The 20,820-nt window shown below is 41.5% G+C and overlaps 1 protein-coding gene across 1 annotated transcript in view; it reads left to right on the top strand.

Annotated features, from left to right (window-relative positions):
• si:ch211-158d24.2 (multiple epidermal growth factor-like domains protein 9) overlaps positions 1–20,820 on the top strand; it is a 30,141-nt gene that overhangs the window by 4,440 nt on the left and 4,881 nt on the right. Inside the window, exons 2-4 of the mRNA XM_018669412.2 lie at positions 1,494–1,698; positions 13,136–13,275; positions 15,887–16,036. Coding sequence (XP_018524928.1) covers positions 1,494–1,698; positions 13,136–13,275; positions 15,887–16,036 — 495 coding nt within the window. The remainder of the gene's footprint in view (positions 1–1,493; positions 1,699–13,135; positions 13,276–15,886; positions 16,037–20,820) is intronic.

Below are 20,820 nucleotides of genomic sequence, written 5' to 3'. Positions count from 1 at the left end.
ACATATTTTAACTGTATGAATGTCTAGTAGGATGTTACTGGAACAGAATATCTAGCTATGTCAAGCTGTTTAGCTATTGAGGGTTTTAATTGAGAAAAATTTTGGGTAATTGCATGTTAAATCAACAGATTTTAGAACATTTTCCCAGATGATCATCTTAGATTTGCTTCATACTTTGTGTAAATAATGTTATTGTACCCAACAACTAATGTACAGTCATCATTTTTCAACTATTTATGCTACATGCTTGACATTTCAGGGGTTGTTCTACACTAGTAGATGTCTTTACCTTCTAAAATATTTGGCCCACAGCTGCATATTTGCCAGGTTATGGCTTGCTGAATAAAGTTTGGAGCCCATTTTATTTTCACACTGAACCACATCAGTACATTTTTATAATAATACTCTGTTAGTTAATAGTTTTAATAGTTTGTTAGCAATGAGGTTCATGTCCAAAAGAAATAAAAATTTCAGATTTTTGAGGCATTAAAAATAATGATAATAAAAAAAACCTATATATATAAATACCTATATTTCAAGTGTTTATTGTCCATGTATGACAAAATCTAATAATCATACCACTGGAGAGTAGGGATGGGCAATATGGACTTAAAATTTTATCCCAATATTTTCTGGTATTTATTGTGATAACGATATAAATGATGATTAAAAAATAGTTTAGCTTACCATTCAACGCAGCGGTGGGGGTAGCTATACACAGAGGAGAGGACTAAGGCAAGACTACCTGCCAGCAGAGCCATCATCGGCAGATGGTGCAGGATAAAAAAAAATGCAGATATTTTGGTCTGACTTTCAACGTCTGTATGATTTTATAGAGATCAACAAACCATGTTGTACTACAAATGAACATTCTGCAAACAGTTCTACCATTTAACTAAGTTGATGTCAGGAAATGAAAAGCCCCTGAGTGAAGGACATCAGGAGTCTTGCAGATGCAGTTATTGGGAAACATGTCGTATAATGTGTATCACCAAAAGTAATGGATAGGCAACATTCATGCAACATAGCAGCCTACTATACAGTATCAGGGAAAGGTCTTTTGGTGGACATGCAAAATGACCAACTGCAATTTGAAATCATGCTACAAAAAGCAAACAATGAAACATAAAATAAAATAAAATAATTAACACAACTCTCATGGTACTTGATAAAAGAAAAAAGACCAACAAGCTCTGCTTATATAAGAGACAGTATTTTTGTTTCTTTCATATCACCCTGGTACAAATTAGTGTATCTGCATCATTCAGAGGTATATTCATCAATGATGAATCAGTGAATTGTTGTTGACCAATTCAGCACTGCCTGAACCTTGAGTCTGTGTGCAGTTTTGAGACTGTGGTTTGCTACTGTCTTAGCTTTTCTAAAATCATATAAAATAGAATAAAATAAAAATAATGTATCATTCAGACTTGCATAATTTTATCACTGCTAATACAGTATTTCCCATCTCTTTCCTTTTTACCAACACTCAGAGGGCCTTTGTAACTGCAGCAGCAGCAGTGAGGGGATTTTGGATCCGGACGAGTGTGACCAAGGCACCGGTCAGTGTTCATGTCTGTCAGGATACACTGGTCTGCAGTGTGAGGACTGTGAGGAGGGATACTTCACCAATGGCACCAGTGGTTGCCTGCCCTGCGCCTGTGACTCCTTCGGTGCAGTGAACCACCTCTGTGACAGGTCAGACTACCTTCTCTGCTTCCTCTTTACGGTTTTCACACCCTCTGGTTTCCATGTCGGAGGTGTACGTTTGTTTAATCAACGTAATTTATGAGACCTTGTTAATATCTTTGATGAATTTGACTGTGGAGTGCTTGTCTCAACAGTAATAATCAGAGCAAACTCGTATTAAGATAATGTCAACTTGTTTGCTAACTAACTGTGGAAAAAGCTGCACAAATCAGCAGTTTCATGTCAACACTGGATTAAATTACTTTGTAAATTTAGCACTTTCCCTCTGCTCTGCAGAGCATTTTAGCAAATTTGAGCTGATTGGTTTGGTTGTACAGCACACACATTTACTCTTCTGCTCTAATAAACCCACTGTCAATCACCAAACATCAGTCAAACCAGGTTAGCAACGATCCAGTGAACACAGAGGACCATTTAGAGGCTAAAGAGATGGCTCAGGAGTTGGTGAAGTTGCTCTTACCAATCTTTTGAGGGCTTAAAACATGACTCCAAACGAAAGCTAATGCTGTTGCTTTTCTGCCAACTGTTTAAACCTGCTTGTTGAGCACATTAGCTATGTGACAGGTTAGGGCTGCTTGATTACACCCAATATGATAATCACAATTATTTGGATCAATGTTGAGATAATGATTATTTATCAAGATGATTGACTTTTATAAAATATTTTTTTTTGTACTTTCACATTTAAATAAACAGAGACCTGCATTCCTGTTAATGCACAAATCTTCATCAAAATAAGACATGAGTAGAACTGTTCCAAAGTGTTTTACCTAAAATGAAAACAACAACTGCTGTACAGTGTTACCGTAATGGATGTCTCAGTAACTGTGGGATATGTGAGATATTGTATTTACATGTTCTGCTGCCTCCAAGTAGCCAAAAAATCAATGAATGCAGCTTTAACAATCAGTTTTATTTTTCCTGGCTTTCCATCAAAACTCATTCATCATTGGCCCATCACCTAATGTTCCACTAAATTTGAGTGAAATGAGACAACAAATGAGACAGCCAACATCATCTAGTGGTAGAAACCATCTGATGAGACAAACATAACCAACCTACCCAGCAGCCAAACATACATTAAGAAACAGAAATAGTCGTATTTGAGTATTAGCTAATGAATATGTCTGGTTATGTACAATGGTGCAGTGGTTATCACTGTCACCTCACAACAAGAAGGTTCGAGTAGTTTTCTATATGGAGGTTACATGTTCTCCCTCTTCCTGTGTGGGTTCTCTCCAGCTCCGCCGTCCTAACACAGTCCAAAGACATGTAGGTTAACTGGTGACTCTAAATTATCCATAGGTGTGAATGGTTGTTTGTCTCTATATGGCAGCCCTGTGATAGACAAGTGATCTGTCCAGGACCCTGCCTCTCACCCAATGTCAGCTGGGATTGGCTCAGTGAGGGGAGGAATTGTGTGTTTATGAACAAACAACTGACAAATCCTGCACAGTACACCTTTAAGGTACCTGACCATTTTTCATCTCTGTATTTGCTGCTGACCCATGGTGTTTGGCTGGGGAGTTTTGGGTTCTTTTTGAGCTTGGCATCTGTGACAGCTGTTTGACAGATTTTCTAGTTCATTTCTGCAGTAGAGATGTAGACCCTGTTAACTCATTTTCACTCATCATGAATGTATTTCCTTTCGTGGCATTCAGAACATGTTACAGCAGCCTTCAGAAACTCCTGCAGGTTAAACTAGGGTAACAGAACACTTTTATGGCTGACTGACTCTGAAAGACAGACTCAAACAGTCACTAGCCCTCTGTGTTACACTGATATTCTCTCCATTCAAAAATAATATCTGATGTAATGACTGCATAATTGCCTGCATAAGAGCAGTAGAGAACTCTCTGCAGTTTGTTCTGTTTGTTCTTAGGCACTCTGCCTAAGTCTTATAATGGTAGGGAAACCCTCTTTCATATGTAGCCTGGTTGTATGCATTATGTTTTCATGGCAAAATCAGACTTTGTGAAGATGTGTGATTTATCTGCAAACTGCCTGAAGCTTTCTGAAGAGCTACTATCTTTAGTTACAAAAGTGCTGTGGCCTGCCAATCCCAAACAGACTGTCTGCTGTGAATTAGTGTTTGTTATCTCCTAAAGACTGGGATGAGATGTTCTGGGGCTCTGCTTTGCTCAGACTTTATGTTCATCATAAAGCCATAACCCTGCAGAATCATTACTCTGCCCATTGAGCCAGACCATCAGGCCTCCCTGAAGGCAGCAAAATGTTCAGACTCTGGTTCAGACCCTGCTTACTCCTCAAATTCAAAGCCAAAAAACACACAGCAGCCCTAACATGCAGTCTCTCCTCGAGTCACAAGAACTGCAACTTGGATAAGAAGCTGTGTGTGTGTGTGTGTGGGTTAGGAACATGGTAAAAATAGCGACTGCACTTTCTGCCTCTAACCATGAGAAGGAATGCTGCTGCTTTTCAAAGCCTGAGTCAGTGTCCACAGTGTGCAGAGGATTTGTGCTGTCATGCTTTGAAAAATACGTCACAGTATAGGCTTACATAAGCTAAATCCTAATGGGTGTAGTCCTAGGATGGAAACACAGGATGTCTTTTGGTGTTTCTGAAGCCTTAAAGGCTGTGTCTCGAGGTCAGTAGGATGTAGGTGAAGGTGCAGACAGGAGGGTTACTTCAGGGCTTCAAGCTTTCACATAGCAATAAAACTGACACAGTCCTTATCAGACAGTCTGAGCCTGACCATTGCTAACCCCATTAGCATAGCCTAGCCCCCGTTAGGAGCTTATCACTGTAAGTTATGCAGATTTGCCAGCTTTCCTCCCCCCTCAGTCTGCTGCTTTAGGTATCTTTCCCATTAAGTAATAAGCCAAGACAGAGACAGTTGGTGCTCTAGTTGTGTCTGCTGTTACAGGAATACTGCACTGACAGTGAAAACAAACCAGCTTATATTTTTATTTTATGCATTAGTTCATGTTTTAGCCCATCATGTTTGCCTGTACTATGCTCAGAAACAAACAAACAACAGGCTGAACAACATCACCCCAGCTGCCCTTCACTGGACACCTGAGGGAAAGAGAAAAAGAGGCTGACCCAAGAACACCTGGTGTCAGGCAGTGAAGGGAGAGCTGAAGACCCTGTACCACACCTGGGGCACAGAACAGACAGGGGAGATGTTCTTTTGTTGCTGCCCAACAGGCCACCGCACATAAAGGACAGTAAGTAATTTAGGCAGAGTGTTGCTTTAACCCAAATGTTAACATCAGCATGCTAATATACTCACACTGACACTGCTAAGATGCTGACTTTTAGCAGGTATAATGGCTGCCATTAAACTAGCATGCCAACATTTGTGAGTTAACACAAAGTACAGCTGAGGCTGACAGGAATATCATTAGTTCACCTCTACACTGGCCAGAGGCTGCATGTAGTGTCAAGTTTCGGACAAAAGGTGGGAAAAAGGTAGCTCTGCGAGGTGTTGGCGAGGGGGTTTGGAGCATACTGAAACCTTCAGTGCAGTCAGTCACTGATGTTGTACAACAAGGCCTGGCTCAAATTCTGTGTTCCAGTTTATCCTGAAGGTGTTGGATGGGATTGAGGTCAGGGCTCTGTGCAGTGTTTTTCCACACCAAACTCTGAAAACAGTTTTATTATGGATCTGCAACAAACTGTTCACACAAGGATGGAGTAACATAAACATCTTAAGTATCATTGGATCTTGTAGCATAAAGATTCTCCTACAGTAGAACTATGCCCAGAACAACAGTTCACAGGTCCAGATACATGCAGGTTAACATGAGTTTGATAGCAGCAGCAGAGATGTCTTTATGTCTTTACCAGCCTCAGGTGTTAATTTGTACTTCAGCTGTGGTTTCCTAATGTCATAAGCTGAATGAGTGATCCTCTAATTTAAACCCTGAGAAGAGCTCATTCAACCAGTGTGCTTTGGCACAGGGAAGCTAGTCCTGGCAAGAGCACAAACAGCTGTCCTACTGTTACAGCTGCACCCCCCAAGCCAAGCGTAGAGGGAAAGGCTTTGACACCCCCCACAAAATGCCAGTGTGAAAATGGAAAAAAATCTGGATCTGTGCATGGCTTTAGTTATGAAATGGCATAATGTTTACTCTGCCACGCAGCCCTATTAAGAATGTCCTTGTCACTTTGTTTTTGTTGCATCTGTCTGGAAAGCTAAATCCAAATATAGATGCCATCACAAAAAGATATTTCCAGCTGGTGGGACTGACTGTGATGGAAGATCTATTTTCAGCTATTTCAACACCAGAATTCTACATCAGTTCTTGAGAGTCAAAAAAAAAGAAAGAAAAAAGAGAGAATGCATTTAACGTCAAGAAGAATGAGCTCCATTTGATTAAAATGCTGTGCAGTGGTACTTAATTTCAAGAGGCAAAAAAAGTGTCTTGAAATTAGTCCAATACAGTGTCTCAGATGACACTGATTATTCTCAGTTTTTTGGAATTTAAAATTGATGCTGTTAAACCATCTGCTGTGCTCTGTAACAGCAGAGGTTCCAGTGAGTTCATCAAATGGGGAAACTGCCATCCATCAGTACAAATAAGCACTTAGTTCTTTTTAGGGCCGCAGGTTGTTGATTAACTCACCCTTCACAAGAATTGCTGATAATGACGTGACCTATGTTCACTGCCTCAGTGGTTCAGAGTTCTGTGAGTGTGCTGTGAAGCACTACAGTGTTGTGTCAGGGGAAATCTGGCAAAGAAAAGCTTGATGTTGTGAAGAGACTTTGATATACAGGCATATCTCAGGTTTAAATTAGGTTTTTGGCAGTCCAGTTGTGTTTATTTGTTGCTAAATATAGTTGTGCTTATATTTCTGATATATAATTCGCACAATTCAGTTTGGCATTCAGTGTCTGTTCCCTCCAGCAGTAATGATATTTGAGTCTATGACCATGGAAGTCTGTGCTGCTTTTTTAATTTACAGAGGTGAGTGTGATGGATGTGGGATATGTCGGTGTAAAGCCATGGTTTGGGTAAAGAAATGATGATGAACGGATGATAAACATTCAAAAACATAACAAGACTAAGAGCCAGGTCACACTAGAAACTACTGGTTGGTGTTTTGTGTCTGACTACAGTCAAAAGTGGCACACTCATGGTGATAACAGGGATAACAGCACACATTTTCACACAGTCTCTCCTGGAAGACAGTTATAGTGTTGCACTCGACTGGAAACATGAAAAGTGCCAGCAATAGTTGGATAACAAATGAAACCGAAACCGGGCTTGAGAGAGAAGTTCCTTGCTTGCTTTCTCACCTCTACACTGCCTGCCAATCCCAGCCTTAGATGGGAATGTGGGTTGTGACGCTGGAAAGGTGTGTGGGTGTGGGTGTGTGTGTGGGGGGGGGTTACAAAGCATTTCGACCACTCGACAGGCACCTCTGGCAGCATGAAATGGTGTACTGCTCATGTTTCAGTCCTAAAGTGGTGGTCCAACCAATCAGTTCTGCCATCTGCAGAGCCCCACACCACAAGCATGACTAAAGGCCATAAACACCCACCAGTATGTCCTGGATCGGCTATGTTGATACTGGGTAAATCACTCATCATTGACAGCTGCACGTGGGCAGATGAATAGTGCTAACTAGTTTTTTAAATGACCTTATTCTGGGACACTAAGCTTCACTGAAACCCTAACTAATGAAATTCCTTCAGGGTTAATGGCTCTTTAAAGCTGTATTTGCATCATTATTCAATGTTCTTAACAGCTCTAATAAGATTTCCTCTTCTTGTTCACTCATGACATGGCATTCTGCCTGCAGTTGAACAGCCAATCATGTGATAGAAAATAGACGCACTGTGTTACCCAGTTTGTTGGGTTGGGTCAATCCAGTATTTGACAAAAGATCTGTCTTACTTATATCTGTCTCAACAGTTATATCAGTAGTGTATTTGAGTCAGCTCCTCTTGGTATTCTTTTTACAGTACTGTATGGAAGGCACCACAGTGTGTAATGAAATGTCTGTCTCTGCATCATGTGTCATTCTGCAGTAGATGCATTACTGTCACCAGGTGTCTTTGCATCAGTTGCAGTGGCTGTTTGATATTATTTGATTTTATTTGCTGAACAGTGATGCAGGCTCTGGGTTAAACTGTTAGAGGAGTGAGAGTGCTTTATTCTTCCTCATAGTTCACATGAATGTTTCTCATAATAAATGTCAGGCATATCTGTTTTTCATCCAACAGTGAGGTAGAAACTGTTTACTGAAAAAAGTGCAGGTGTTATTTTTAGGGCAAAATTGATGTTCTTGCAAGATCAAAATCATGTGTCAAAGAGCTAGTTTATACAAAATGTAAACCAACAATACCCACTTTGACCGAAGCATTTGACTGAACATGTGTTGCTGTCTGATGAAGTGGAAGCATTGAGCTGATTCCCAGCATCCCGCTGTCATCAGAAAGCAGGACTGCAGGGTTAGAGCCACACGTCTGAGTCCTGACTGATGGCCACACCCAGGAGACTTGCAGTCAGTGCCTCACTGCACTGCCCTGTCTGTGGCTGGGTGTTTGGTGCAGATACACAGATGAATGTTTCTTTGTAAATCAGAACCACTGAATGTGTGTATCTGTGTTGGAGGAGTGTCATTTGCTTGTTTGCTATCACACCAGCTCTCCCAAAAGTGAAAAAAACAGAATCTTCAACAACTCCCACACTTTGTATTTGCATATTCATATTTTTTCTATCCATTACCAACAGTTGAAATGTGCAGTGACTGCATGAAGTATCTCTGAGTTTCATTTCTCATAGAGGTATTAGGTTTGAGTTCTGTCACTACACATCTGTCAGCAGAACCCAGTTAACACATGAAATGATGTGTGACAAACTTATAAATTAACAAGAAGCATGTAAATCAGACGGCTTTGGTGGTTTTCCACTCATGTTGGAGTTAGGCTAGCAGTTTCCCCTTGCTTCCAGTCTCTGTGCTAAGCTAAAGTGGTGAAACTGATGTATTTTGTTTTGTTATTGTTTTGTTATTTGTTGTTATTTGTTATTAATCATGATGTAAATTCATGATATAATGCAGGAAACAAAGTAGAAAACATAGATTTCACCTTTGAATGTTGTTGAATGTCACATCATAAACCTGGCTCATTTACTTTAATAAATACTTGGACATCTTCTGACTTGTAGTTGAGGCCAGCAGAGACCAGATCACAAGTCCTGCTGCTCAGTTGCTTAACACACCCTTTCAGGATTTGCCAGCACATCCAGCAATGCAACTAAACCTGCTCAATGTAGTTCCCTGTTTATTTTGCCAACCATTCACCTCTTGGTAATTAAACTGGCAGCACTTCCGGTTACATAGAGGATTTTTTTACAACTGCTCTGATCCGACACGCGTAACAACCGATGGCCAGCGTCGCCACAACATCCACAAAGAGGGGCTAAGCTTTGTTGCCCATGTAACACTGACCTACTTGACATGTAGATCTGACGCAGAGCAGCTGGGCCAGCACAGCGCAGCGCAGTGAAACCACACCAAAACAATAACAAGCCCCTCCTCCTGGCCAAGAGGGTACAAATGAACACCCAGATTACTGCTCACTGATGGAGGGTGGCTTTCACTGTCTCGTTAGCCTTGTCTCCATCCCTCTGAGAGCCCCCCCCCTTCACAACAACAGTGGAGCTGGGAGATTTGCAGGCTATGTAACGAGATGACAGCCCTCTATATTTGAGCTGCTCTCAGTGTAAGATGAAGACTCAGCAGACACAGATGACAGATTGTGCTGCATTGCCACAGGTCAGTGTCTGAGTGACTGCCAGCCAGTCAGAGCAGAGAACAGGCTGTGGTGCTGCATTAGAGGATTCTTCTGTACTGTTTAATACTACATCAGATTCTATGGTTTTTCAGTCCTTATCATGTAATGAGTTATTTGTTAATATACAGCTTACTTACTGGAAAACACTTACAATGTCCCTCCTAATTTTATTATTGTATTATAGCAGTTGGATATAGGGCCACCACAGGACTTCCGGGAGTGTCCTGTGGTGTCTGACACTGTGACATCAGTAGTGGATCCTTGGGGATCCTCCTTCCATGGGGTGGGGGCCACCATGGATCTGGCCTGTTCTGGATCATCCCACAGATGCTGGATCAGATTGGGATCTGGGGGATTTGGAAGCCAGGTCAACACCTTGGGTTCTTTGTTGTGTTCCTCGAAACATTTCTGAGCAGTTTTTGTGGTGTAGTAGGAGCAATGTCCTGCTGTGGGAGGCCTCTGTTACTGGGGAGTGTTGTTGCCATTGGGGGTGTGAGCTTGGTCTACAACAATGTTTAGGTGGGTGGAACGTGTCAAATCAGACCCAGATGAATGAAGGACCTGTATCTAATGGTATGAAACCATCATTACTGCAGGTCTTTGTGTAACTGTGTGAGCTGTTAGCAGAGACAGTGCAGTGACTGGTCTCAGCCATGTGTTTAGCAGTCTATTGGCTAGCACATGTGTTACTTTGTTTCCTAGTCACAAGCTGTAGATACAGGTCAGTGTGAGCAGCATATGCAATTTGCCAGCTGAGTAGAAGTGGTGTACAATTCCCACCCATCTGCCTGTTGGAAGAACTGATTTTTAGTTGTCATACATTGTAAATGAGCCAATCACAGGTCACAGACATGCCTCATATCAGACGAGATCATCTCTACTGATGATGCAGCTATTTATAACACATGCTCACTCACAGACCTGCAGCTGTCACAATTACTATTTATTTCACATTCTTCAAGCTGATATTATGAATTGATTAACAGGAAATAATTCAGTACGTTTTTTTTTTTTTTTTGTTGAATAGTTGATGCCAAGCACTCTGTGCTTTCAGTTTCTCGGATGTGATAATTTGTTGCTTCTCTGTGTGTTATTTCTTTGTGAACTGACACTCTGTGGGTTTTAGATAAAACAGACACAAAAGCTGAGATGGATATTTTCACCATTTTATTGAATAAACAAATTGCTAATTGAGACAACTGGCAGATTAATCAATGAAGTAACTTGAACAGCACAAACACGTTTATTCTCAAAATGTGTCTTATTGTACTCTGCATTATATGAAGATGCATGTGGGTATTTTTTGTTATTCTGTGTGTGTGTGTGTGTGTGTGTGTGTGTGTGTGTGTGTGTGTGTGTGTGTGTGTGTGTGTGTAGCCAGAGGAATGAGGATTGTTGATCTCCCAGCCTTGTCCTCAGCAATGCCCACGCCCCACTGAGCATTGCCATGGGCATCTTCATTTGCATTAAGTGCAGTTGTTTTAACAAAGCCCTGTTTGTATGAAGACCCACGCACACGCTCATGGAAAGTGTTCCCAGTCACTCTCAATTTACTTCAATTGTTTTGAAGTTATTGTCCTCAGATTATGTTACTGAGTCCATTGTCTGGGTTGGAGGGCTGATCAGGCTTGACTTAGCATTGTACTTTGTGTAAGAAATTTCCTTGAATGTGGTGGGATCAGAGAGCCATGGCAGATTTTTCTCAAACAAAGCTTCTCTCTGCCACTCACTCTTCCTTCATGTATAACTGACAAACAGCCACACAGAGCAGTCACAGTGCTGATCCAACCTGGAAAAGACACCATAACAAAACAAGTGATGGGCGTGTGTGTATTATTGCTGATGAGTTCCAGTGTAATTGAATTTAACTTTGCCAGCATTCTTGGGAATTATCCATTGAGATTTTCTCATCTGAGAGCTATCATACGCAGCTCTGTTAAACACATGAAGTCAATTAAAGGCTCAGTGCTCTGATTTCTTCTATTCAGTTCTGTTTATAGCCTGACTGATGCTTGATTTTTGAGGCTGTAACTGATATGAACATTTGGGAGTAGGATAAATCTACTGATAGTGTTTTATAACATAAACACAGAAGATAAACTAACAACCATTTTACAGTTCTCTTTTTAAAGGACTGTGACCGTGAGACGTACTAAGTGTAAAAACCAACTCGTGTCTGATGGACAGATGACATTTTTCTAAATGGCCTCAAACCAAGTGTAGCATGTTGTTCTACAGTTTGTACTTATCAACAGACATACACACAGATGGTGGTGCAGTGGTTAGCACTGTCGCCTCACAGCAAGAAGGTTTGAAGCCGGGGCTTTTCTGTGTGGAGTTTACATGTTCTCTCTCTGTGCGTGTGTGGGTTCTCTTTGGTTCTCCAGCTTCCTCTCACAGGCCAAAGACATGCAGGTTAACTGGGGACTTTAAATTGTCCGTAGGTGTGACTGTGAGTGTGAATGGTTGTTTGTCTGGTATGTTGGTCATGATGGACTGGCGATCCATATAGGGTGTACCCGGCCTCTCACCCAATGTCAGCTGGGATAGGCTCCAGCACGCCCACGACCCTTAACAGATAAGCGAGATGGATGGATGGATGGATGGATGGATGGATATCAGCCAAGCTGTTTTGTTGGTCTAGTTCTAGTTTCGTTAGTAAAACAGGGCTCAGCTCCCTCACCCATAGAGATCATCCTGTGGTTGAACTGATCAGGGATCAGATAAACATCACAGTAGCATTCCATACATTCTGAAGGACTACATGTTTGAAAATTGGCCACTTTCTTTCTGGAGGCTTTCATTTGACAGGGAGAGCGACGTGTTTACTGAAGTGAAATTGCAGTGTAACTTCAGCTGCCGTTATCACAGGAGTACGACCATACAACTCTCCACAGATCACTTCAAGATGAGATCCAGGTGGGTCCAGTTCCTCTGGGCTGCATTTACACTTGGCTTATTTGATCCTGAACAATTATCCAATCTGCCAAAGACCTATGTGGTTGTGTTTAAGTGTAAATTAGTTGTTACTTTGGTAGGAAGTAGTTCCAATGAAAACCGTTGACAGTGAGATTTATAGATTATCCTGAGTAACAGTGACATTGGTTTTGGAAAGATAAATCGATGCTTTGATGACCACTTACTAAATTCAGTTGTGTTTGGAAGCCAGCAGAAACCTCACAGACAGATTTATTATTTAAACTGTGTTAACATTAGAAATTAGTAAAATCAATTTTATTTGTGGTTTGGGTGAACTGTACAAACAAACTGACAAATGAATCTGTTAATAGAAAGTATGTGACAGTTTCCACTCAGCAGTGCCCAGCACAGCATGGCCATCACGTTATGAGAAACTGATGCTATATGAGAGGTTCAGACGGCTCTGAACTATAGCTAACTGTCAGGGTGCTTCTCACATGCCTCATATACCTGGAGCACAGTTACAGGAAGCAGATGGATGAGAGAACCTGCAGGAGGTCAAGTGTGGAATCACCACAACAGTCTGGACGTCATCTGTCATGACTGCAGTCCAAAAAGCAAACTCACACACAGCTCCATTCATCTTTGGCCTGATGCTCTGTTGCATTCAATGAAAAGCTCTCTGTAACTTGTACACTGTTGTATTGATTCAGTCTTCTGTTTTTCCTCTTTCAGCTCAGGGATATGTGTGTGCAAGACGGGAGTGTACGGACCCAAGTGTGATGAGTGCCATCCGGGTTTCTTCCACTTCAGCAGTACTGGCTGCCGGCCCTGCCAGTGTCACAACCACACCAGCTACTGCCATCCACAGTCCGGTGAGGCCGCTGAGGACAGAAGGAATGCTGGGATAGACTGATACACATTTTCAGCATTTTCAGAATTGAATGGGCTGCCTGCACTTATAAAAACCACATTTGAAACAGTCTGTTGTTTTTCAACTCAACTTTTTCTTTTCAAAGTTTTTTCTGTTAGTCTTGACAAAAGCATAAGGCCACAGCGAGTTGTACCTCAAATGTATCTCCCCATTTGAGGTTCATAGTCACCCTAACTAAGCTTTAAGTTCTGCTTTGTACCAACACGTTTTTAGTATGTGGGATTGTCACTGTCAAAAAGGAGATGCTGGATTTAAATCCAGGCAGACCTCCCACTGAAATCAACAGTGGAGATTCATTTTGTTAGTTTACTCGATATTATACTTAACGACTATTTCTAGGTGATTGTAGTTGCAGTAAATTTATTAAACAGCTATAGTGACTGGTTACTTTGTAGCATGAGACATTTGATTAAAAAAACATGATTAGTTCATTAAATATGATGCAATGCTATATTAGTATATGGCAGAGTTTAAATTAGCTCTACCTCAGCAAGTTATATCATTGACATGGTGCTTACAAAGTCCAACAATGTGAGTTACACACTATAGAATAAAAGTTCTTTAAATATATTTTGCTCTTGGGCTGTGTCCAGGTTAACACCTTGGTACTATACTCTGACTGACAATTATACGCTGTGTTTAATTAAAGCCTTTGGCAGCACACCAACCCCTCAGTTTCTCTAAAGTCAATATTTACTGTGGAACCACAACAGAAGTGTAATATTCAGCTGGTGAGAAGGACTCAGAAAGCTGCTAAGTCAGAACCAAACTACATATAAAGTGTTCAAATGGAAAAAAGCACAAATCCAGTTTCTGGTCTGATTTCTGTTCCTCCGTGTCCTTGATCACATTTAAAGGAGGATTGCTGCTCACCTCCCAGCAGCCAGGCTTAAAGACTTAAAAACCTCCAGCTAGTGACAGGCATGGGGGGGGGGGGGGGTCTTAGAAGCCATATGTCTTGCCATTATAATGCAGGGGCAGATGGAGTGCTGTGGCTGGGCTCAGTGTTCACAGTGCTGTGAATGAAAATAGTTCAGATTTGACAGCTCCCTTTAAACACTGACCCTGGCCTCTCCCCAGGGCTGCTTACACAACACATTGTGCAAATGCAAATTATACAGTATCCCAAACACTGTGGACCACAGATAAACATGACAGGGAGTCGTCATTTCCAGCAGGACAGAGGCAGAGTGTCCCTGCACTGACCCTTTTTTTTCTAAAGATTGAGTAAAAGAATGCAGAGACAAATAAAAAGCACAAGTTCTGCACTTGAATATTCACCCACGAACCTTGAGGGCCCATGTTTACAACAAGATGTGGGTGCTGGTAACACAATAAATCCCCACTGCTTCAGTTAGTTAATTTGAGTTTCACTTAGAAACCCCATGATTTATGACAAATGGTGCTTGATAGCTGTCCACAGTTTGATGTAGGGAGACACTCCCCACTAAGGTTACCCCACCCAACCAATAGCTCAGTCTGTGAAGTCTAGGACTTGCTGCAGTGACCTCCTGTTGGTTTTCAGCAGCTGATTTCACTCATTAGTAGCTTCTCTGTCAACAGCAGGTTGATACATAGTTGGTAGAGGAGGCAGACTAATAGCACATCGCTAAAACCACTGTTACACAAAGAGCCAGCAGGCAAGGCAGCCTTCAGACAGGTTTAGTCATGTCTACATAACCTATGTTGTGATCATGGAGGCACAACAACTCAGCCACAGACAGAAGCTCAACTGCAAACCTTGTGATGGTGGTAACACCAGAACACAAATATTTACAATAATAACAATGAACGACAATAGAGCATATTAACCTTTCTATGTAAGTAATTAAATATATTAATGTCGACTAATAACTTAAATACACATAAAAGCAGTGTGATATCAAAACCACAGATATAAATTTCAGGTGTCCAACTGTCTTTGAACTCAACAGTTTGAAAAACTAATTTTTCACCTGTCAGTCAACATACAGGCTGTCTCCATCTCCTCTGCATGTTTCAGCTCAACATATAATCTGTATCTTTAACTACAGTTCATATTCTTCAAATAAATAAAGTAAATGCTGGGATTGAACAGTCAACAATTAATTTTAATGAATTAATAAAAGAACAATTTAAACAGTGTTTCTGATTGCTCATTCTACCATTATTATGGAAAGCATGCTAGTTATTATTTGCTAAAATTATATGATGATAGGAATGGGAATGACTTTCCCTTTAATTCCACTTTAGATAAAACCCTGACTTTGTTTTTCTGCTGTGCTCAAGTCTGTCTTATAAAACAAGTTGTGATCTCTTGAAGAGGTTGTTAAATGTTTAGGTACATAAATATTAAATATTTAGGAGTACAATGTGGAATAAATAAATAATTTATAAATCAAATTTGAGGAGTGCACACGAATAAAAGTCCAAACTAAAAGCTGTTAGCCTCCCCTCCCCCCTCCAAACACAGCAGAGCCCCGTACTGGAGGGATGATTCTGCAGTGACCAAGCTGAAGAAACCAGATTAAGAGAAAACCCTGTAATCATGTGACCTTTGTTCTGTCCTCCAGGAGTGTGTCTGAACTGTGAGGGCAACACCCAGGGATCCAACTGTGAGGAGTGTAAGCCTGGTTTCTACCGCAGCCCTGGAGCGGCCCGGACCGAAACCTGTGCACCGTGTCCCTGCTCCAACTCCACCTCCACTGGCACCTGTCACACCGGTCAGTCCCCGACCGCTCACAGCCACACATCAGGCCTTTAGCTTGGCTTCTCATCCTTGGATTGTTGTGGTGATTTGACTGATGTCTTAAAAAACATTTTCCACTGTCTAACTGCTCTGCAGCTGTGCTGGAGGTAGCTCAACATGACACCTACCACTTTCAGCCTCTTATCCAATTAGATGCTATACTCAAAATACACAGCCCTACTTCTAATGAAGGGTAAACAAACAGTGTTTGCAATACCCATATTAACTACAGTCAAGAGTGTAGCCAGAATGCTGTTTAACTGTGAATTTGATGGTGGTGTTGAACATGTGAATGAGCTGGATGTTAGCAGGGTCTCTCTGCTCTGTGTCAGAAGACTTGACATTGACTCGATGAAACTGATCAGGAAACATTGTTTTGATTAAAAGGAAAGTTTGGCATTTTGACAGTTGCCAGGCAGATTCCAGAAAGAAACAGCCTAGCATATAAATTCAATTCAATTCAATTTTTTATTTATATAGCGCCATATCACAACAAAAGTCATCTCAAGGCACTTTTCATATAGAGCAGGTCTAGACTGTACTCTTTAAAATAGGTATTTACAGAGAGAGACCCAACAAATCCCACCATGAGCAGCAATAGGCGACAGTGGCAAGGAAAAACTTCCTTTAAGAGGCAGAAACCTCGAGCAGAACCGGACTCAGGGTGGGCGGCCATCTGCCTCGACCGGTTGGGTTAAGAAGGAGAGAGAGAGGGGGAGAGGGGGGGAGAGGGGAGAGGATAGCGAGAGAAGAACATAGCATAACACAGGTTCCATATAAAATGTAAGGTAATGCCAATAATACAGTAGTAGTAATGATAATAGTAATAATTAAAGTATTAACTGCTAATGTAGCACTAAAACTAATAGCAGTATACATAATTTCTAATTGTAGCAGCAGGTGTTGAGTGGAGTTGTAAGAGCAGCAGGAGACTTGTCATCACAGATCAGACTCTACAGCTCCAGAGGCAGAAATACCTGCAGAAAGAGACAGAAGAGGAGAGAGAGACAGAAGAGCATAATACTACAGGAAAGAGAAGATATTGAGTTAATAACATGTATTTATGGGATATGAATCCATACTGTGGAGAGAGAGAGAGAGAGAAGCTCAGTGCATCATGGGAGATCTCCCAGCAGTCTAGGCCTATAGCAGCATAACTAAGGGATGGTTCAAGCCTGAGCCAACCCTAACTATAAGCTTTATCAAAGAGGAAAGTTTTAAGCCTACTCTTAAAGGTACAGAGGGTGTCTGCCTCCTGGACCCAAACTGGGAGAAGGTTCCACAGTAGAGGAGCCTGATAACTGAAGGCTCTGCCTCCCATTTGACTCTTAGAAACTCTGGGAACCACCAGTAAACCATCATTCTGGGAGTGAAATGTCCTAGTGGGATTGGTATGTTGGTGTCTGACCATTAAGGGCTTTGTATGTGAGGAGGAGGATTTTGAATTCTACTCTGGATTTGACTGGGAGCCAATGTAGAGAGGCTAACAAAGGAGAAATATGGTCTCTTTTCCTAGTTCCTGTCAGTAATTGTGCTGCAGCATTTTGAATCAGCTGCAGAGTCTTTAGAGACTTGTTGGGGCAGCCTGATAATAATGAATTACAGTAGTCCAGCCTGGAAGTAACAAATGCATGGACTAGTTTTTCAGCATTGTTTTGAGACAGAAAATGTCTGATTTTGGTGATATTACACAGGTGAAAGAAGGCAGTCCTAGAAGTTTGTTTTATGTGTGAGTTAAAGGACATATCCTGGTCAAAGATAACTCCCAGATTCTTTACAGTGGAGCTGGGAGCCAGGTCCATATAAACCCCTGTAAAACACTAAATAGTCATTTGTGTACATTTGTGTATCCCAAACAAACATCAGTGATCTTTAGACGAGCTGATTTTTTAAGCTTTGGACAGAGCCAGGCTAGCTGTGTCTGCCAGTTTCTGGTGTTTGTTTGAAGTTATATGTTCTATCTAACAGACAGATGTGTGTCTCATCCAACTCCCTGCCAGACAACAAAGAGGCAGATTTTATATGCAGAGCTTTATAGTCTAGACTTGTGAAAGTTTGCGTCAGTTGTGTTTGGTTGAATCCATAGTTAAAAGAGACAGTGCAACATTTATGTCATTATCAGCTCAGCAAACCAACAAAACTGAGATGTAAATTCAGTTCTAGTCTCCTCTCACGCAGAGAGAGGTGCAGTCAGATATCAGCCTCACAGTGACTCAGCATGCTGCTCACTGACCTCACCTGGCTGTGAGTCTCAGTCTGCTGCCTGTGTTTCCAAAAAGACAGATACATACATCTACGCTGGCTTTGACTGCTTCAGTGCACACACAGGAACATACTGTGTGAGCACTTATTATGCCCAGGGTTTTGTCTCTCAGGCTACACACTGCTCCCCCCTACACAAACCAGGTGTTTCTGTTTAAAGTTGCCATATGTAAGAATGTGAAGTGATTTACATGGATTAATGGATTTTTTATTTTCAATGTGGGGAAAGGTTGTAAACTAACTTTAAAAATGAGACCCCTTAATCAGTCGGCTGTAACAGCCTGTGGACTCATCACTGATAAATTTCTTGGAAACTCTAAAGGATGTGATGTTTAACAAACGGGAATGTGACTGACGTCGTGTGCAGTAAAGACTTTCTAGTAACAACAAGATCATTCACTCCACCCGCCATCACACAAGCAGTGACATAGGTGATCAGATGAAAATGTATCTATTTAGTTATCTTGGCGTTGCACAGTATCTTTGCAGAGATATTTTTAGCCTGTAATTTCACAACATATACCAACTACTATATAAAACACAGAGGTCTGGACCTTGGTGACCTTAGTGCTCTGCACAGCCATGATTTTAATTACCTCATCTATCAACATGATGCCAGTTAGTCACTGTTTTGGTTGATGCCCAGAATGCTGCTGCTGTTCACTTAATGGCCACTGGTGTCATTTATAACAAGGCTTTTCTGAATGTTCAGTCCTTCATCTTTAAAGTGTTGCAAAATAATGTTTTCATTGTGGTAAAAATAAAAAAATAAAAATCTTCCAAATTCCCAGAACTGCAAAGCAGAGTGCAGTGACCTTCCTGTGTGACCCCACGTCTGTCACCTCCAGGCTGCTGCTGCCCTACTTACACTAAACACCCAAAGGTCTCTATTGGCTTGATATCTGGGTTGAACCAAAGTCACCGTCATATTCCTCAGCCACCTCAACTCTGCCTGAAATTTCATTTTGAAATAGCCAAACAAACCATTAAGGGATGCACCTACTCAACAACAACACTGAAGGTACTACAGGAGCTTATTGTGAGTCAGGAAAACATGTCATTACATGTCATAACAAGCACCAGAATTCATCAGAGGAGGCAGCATGTTTCTGATCCTCCCTCCAGCTGTGTGTGTGCTGCTCCTCCACACACACATCACTGACTCAACTGGTGTTTGGTTTGAGTTAAAACTGGTCTATGAGGCCTCAACAGCAAATAATAGTTTTGGTTAAGTTATTCTGTAATTATGGGATCTGATTAGAGGTGGTGACTGAGTTGATGACTCAGTTATACTGGACAGGATGCACATCATTATCATTTATTCTGCTTTTTATTTGTTTATTATTTAACACATCATTGTCTGTGAAATATCAAAAATATCAACTATTATCCATCTAAAGGGCCCAGTGCTGTCTTCAAACTGCTCATTTTGATTGACAGTGGCAGTCGTTGAAAGGTATTCATTTAACAGGTGTATTGCACAGAGAGGAACACCAGTGGGGAACTGGTAAATGAATGAATCCAATGAATCTGTTATCAAAACTGTCATCAGTTCATTTTCTGTAGCTTGACTTAGTGAAGAATCAAGTGACAGTAACACACTCTCTGTTGTGTTTTGTACACCAACACTGATGTTAAAGGGCTACTCCAGAGATTTAAAACTGGGCTTCCACAAGTTGGGAGACCTGCAAGTGTTCAAAACCCAGATAGACAGTTATTTAAAAAATAATGTATATAATAATATTAATGAAATAATTTGAAAAATAATAAATCATAATAAAATTCTCACGTTTGAGGAGCAGGAAACATATGTTTTTGTCATTTCTGCTTTAAAATTGACTTAAATATGATGAAGATGGAATAGTCACTGAGCTCCAGCTACAGTGTTGCTACTTGAAAGGATCCCATAAGTGGAAAGGAATAATTATTGCTTGGTTTATTTGTGTTTATTTGTTGTGATCAGTATGGCCAGGAGCCTTGTTACACTGTGCTGTGTATGTCAGTGTGGCCACTGACAGCCTTCTGTGGTTTGAGTTCAACCGGCTCAAACATTACACCATTACATAGTGGCTTATGATCACAGTTCACCCACATCACACTGCACTTTAACCCTCTCTGCAAACTCCCTGTTGAGGTTTGCATTCTGTGCTGCATCACTGTGCTCACTCTACCCTCTCACCTTGCTCTTCCCCTCTCTGAACCAATCATCAGCAGCCTTGCCATGTCCTGATGCCCCCCCATTGGTGGCAGCCTGCATGGCAACAGCCATGTATAGATGCACTTAGGCTGTCAGGTTGTATTGGCCCCTGCCAGGGGCAGCAGCAGAGGTTGTGCAGCGTGGAAGGGAGGGTAAGGGACACGAACCAGGCTGCGCTGAGCTGGGACAGCATGAGCACAGCTGGGCCGCTCCGACGCCAGTCAGGCAGCAACAGACGAGAGGGGGATGGGCAGCATCACATTCTCTTTTAGGACAGCAGCACCAGAGGAAGAGCTGTG

This window comes from Lates calcarifer, linkage group LG13 (assembly GCF_001640805.2).
Source record: "Lates calcarifer isolate ASB-BC8 linkage group LG13, TLL_Latcal_v3, whole genome shotgun sequence".
Lineage (NCBI taxonomy): Eukaryota > Metazoa > Chordata > Actinopteri > Centropomidae > Lates > Lates calcarifer.
The sequence above is the reverse complement of the archived record's forward strand: the minus strand, read 5'-3'. Positions and strand labels throughout refer to the sequence as shown.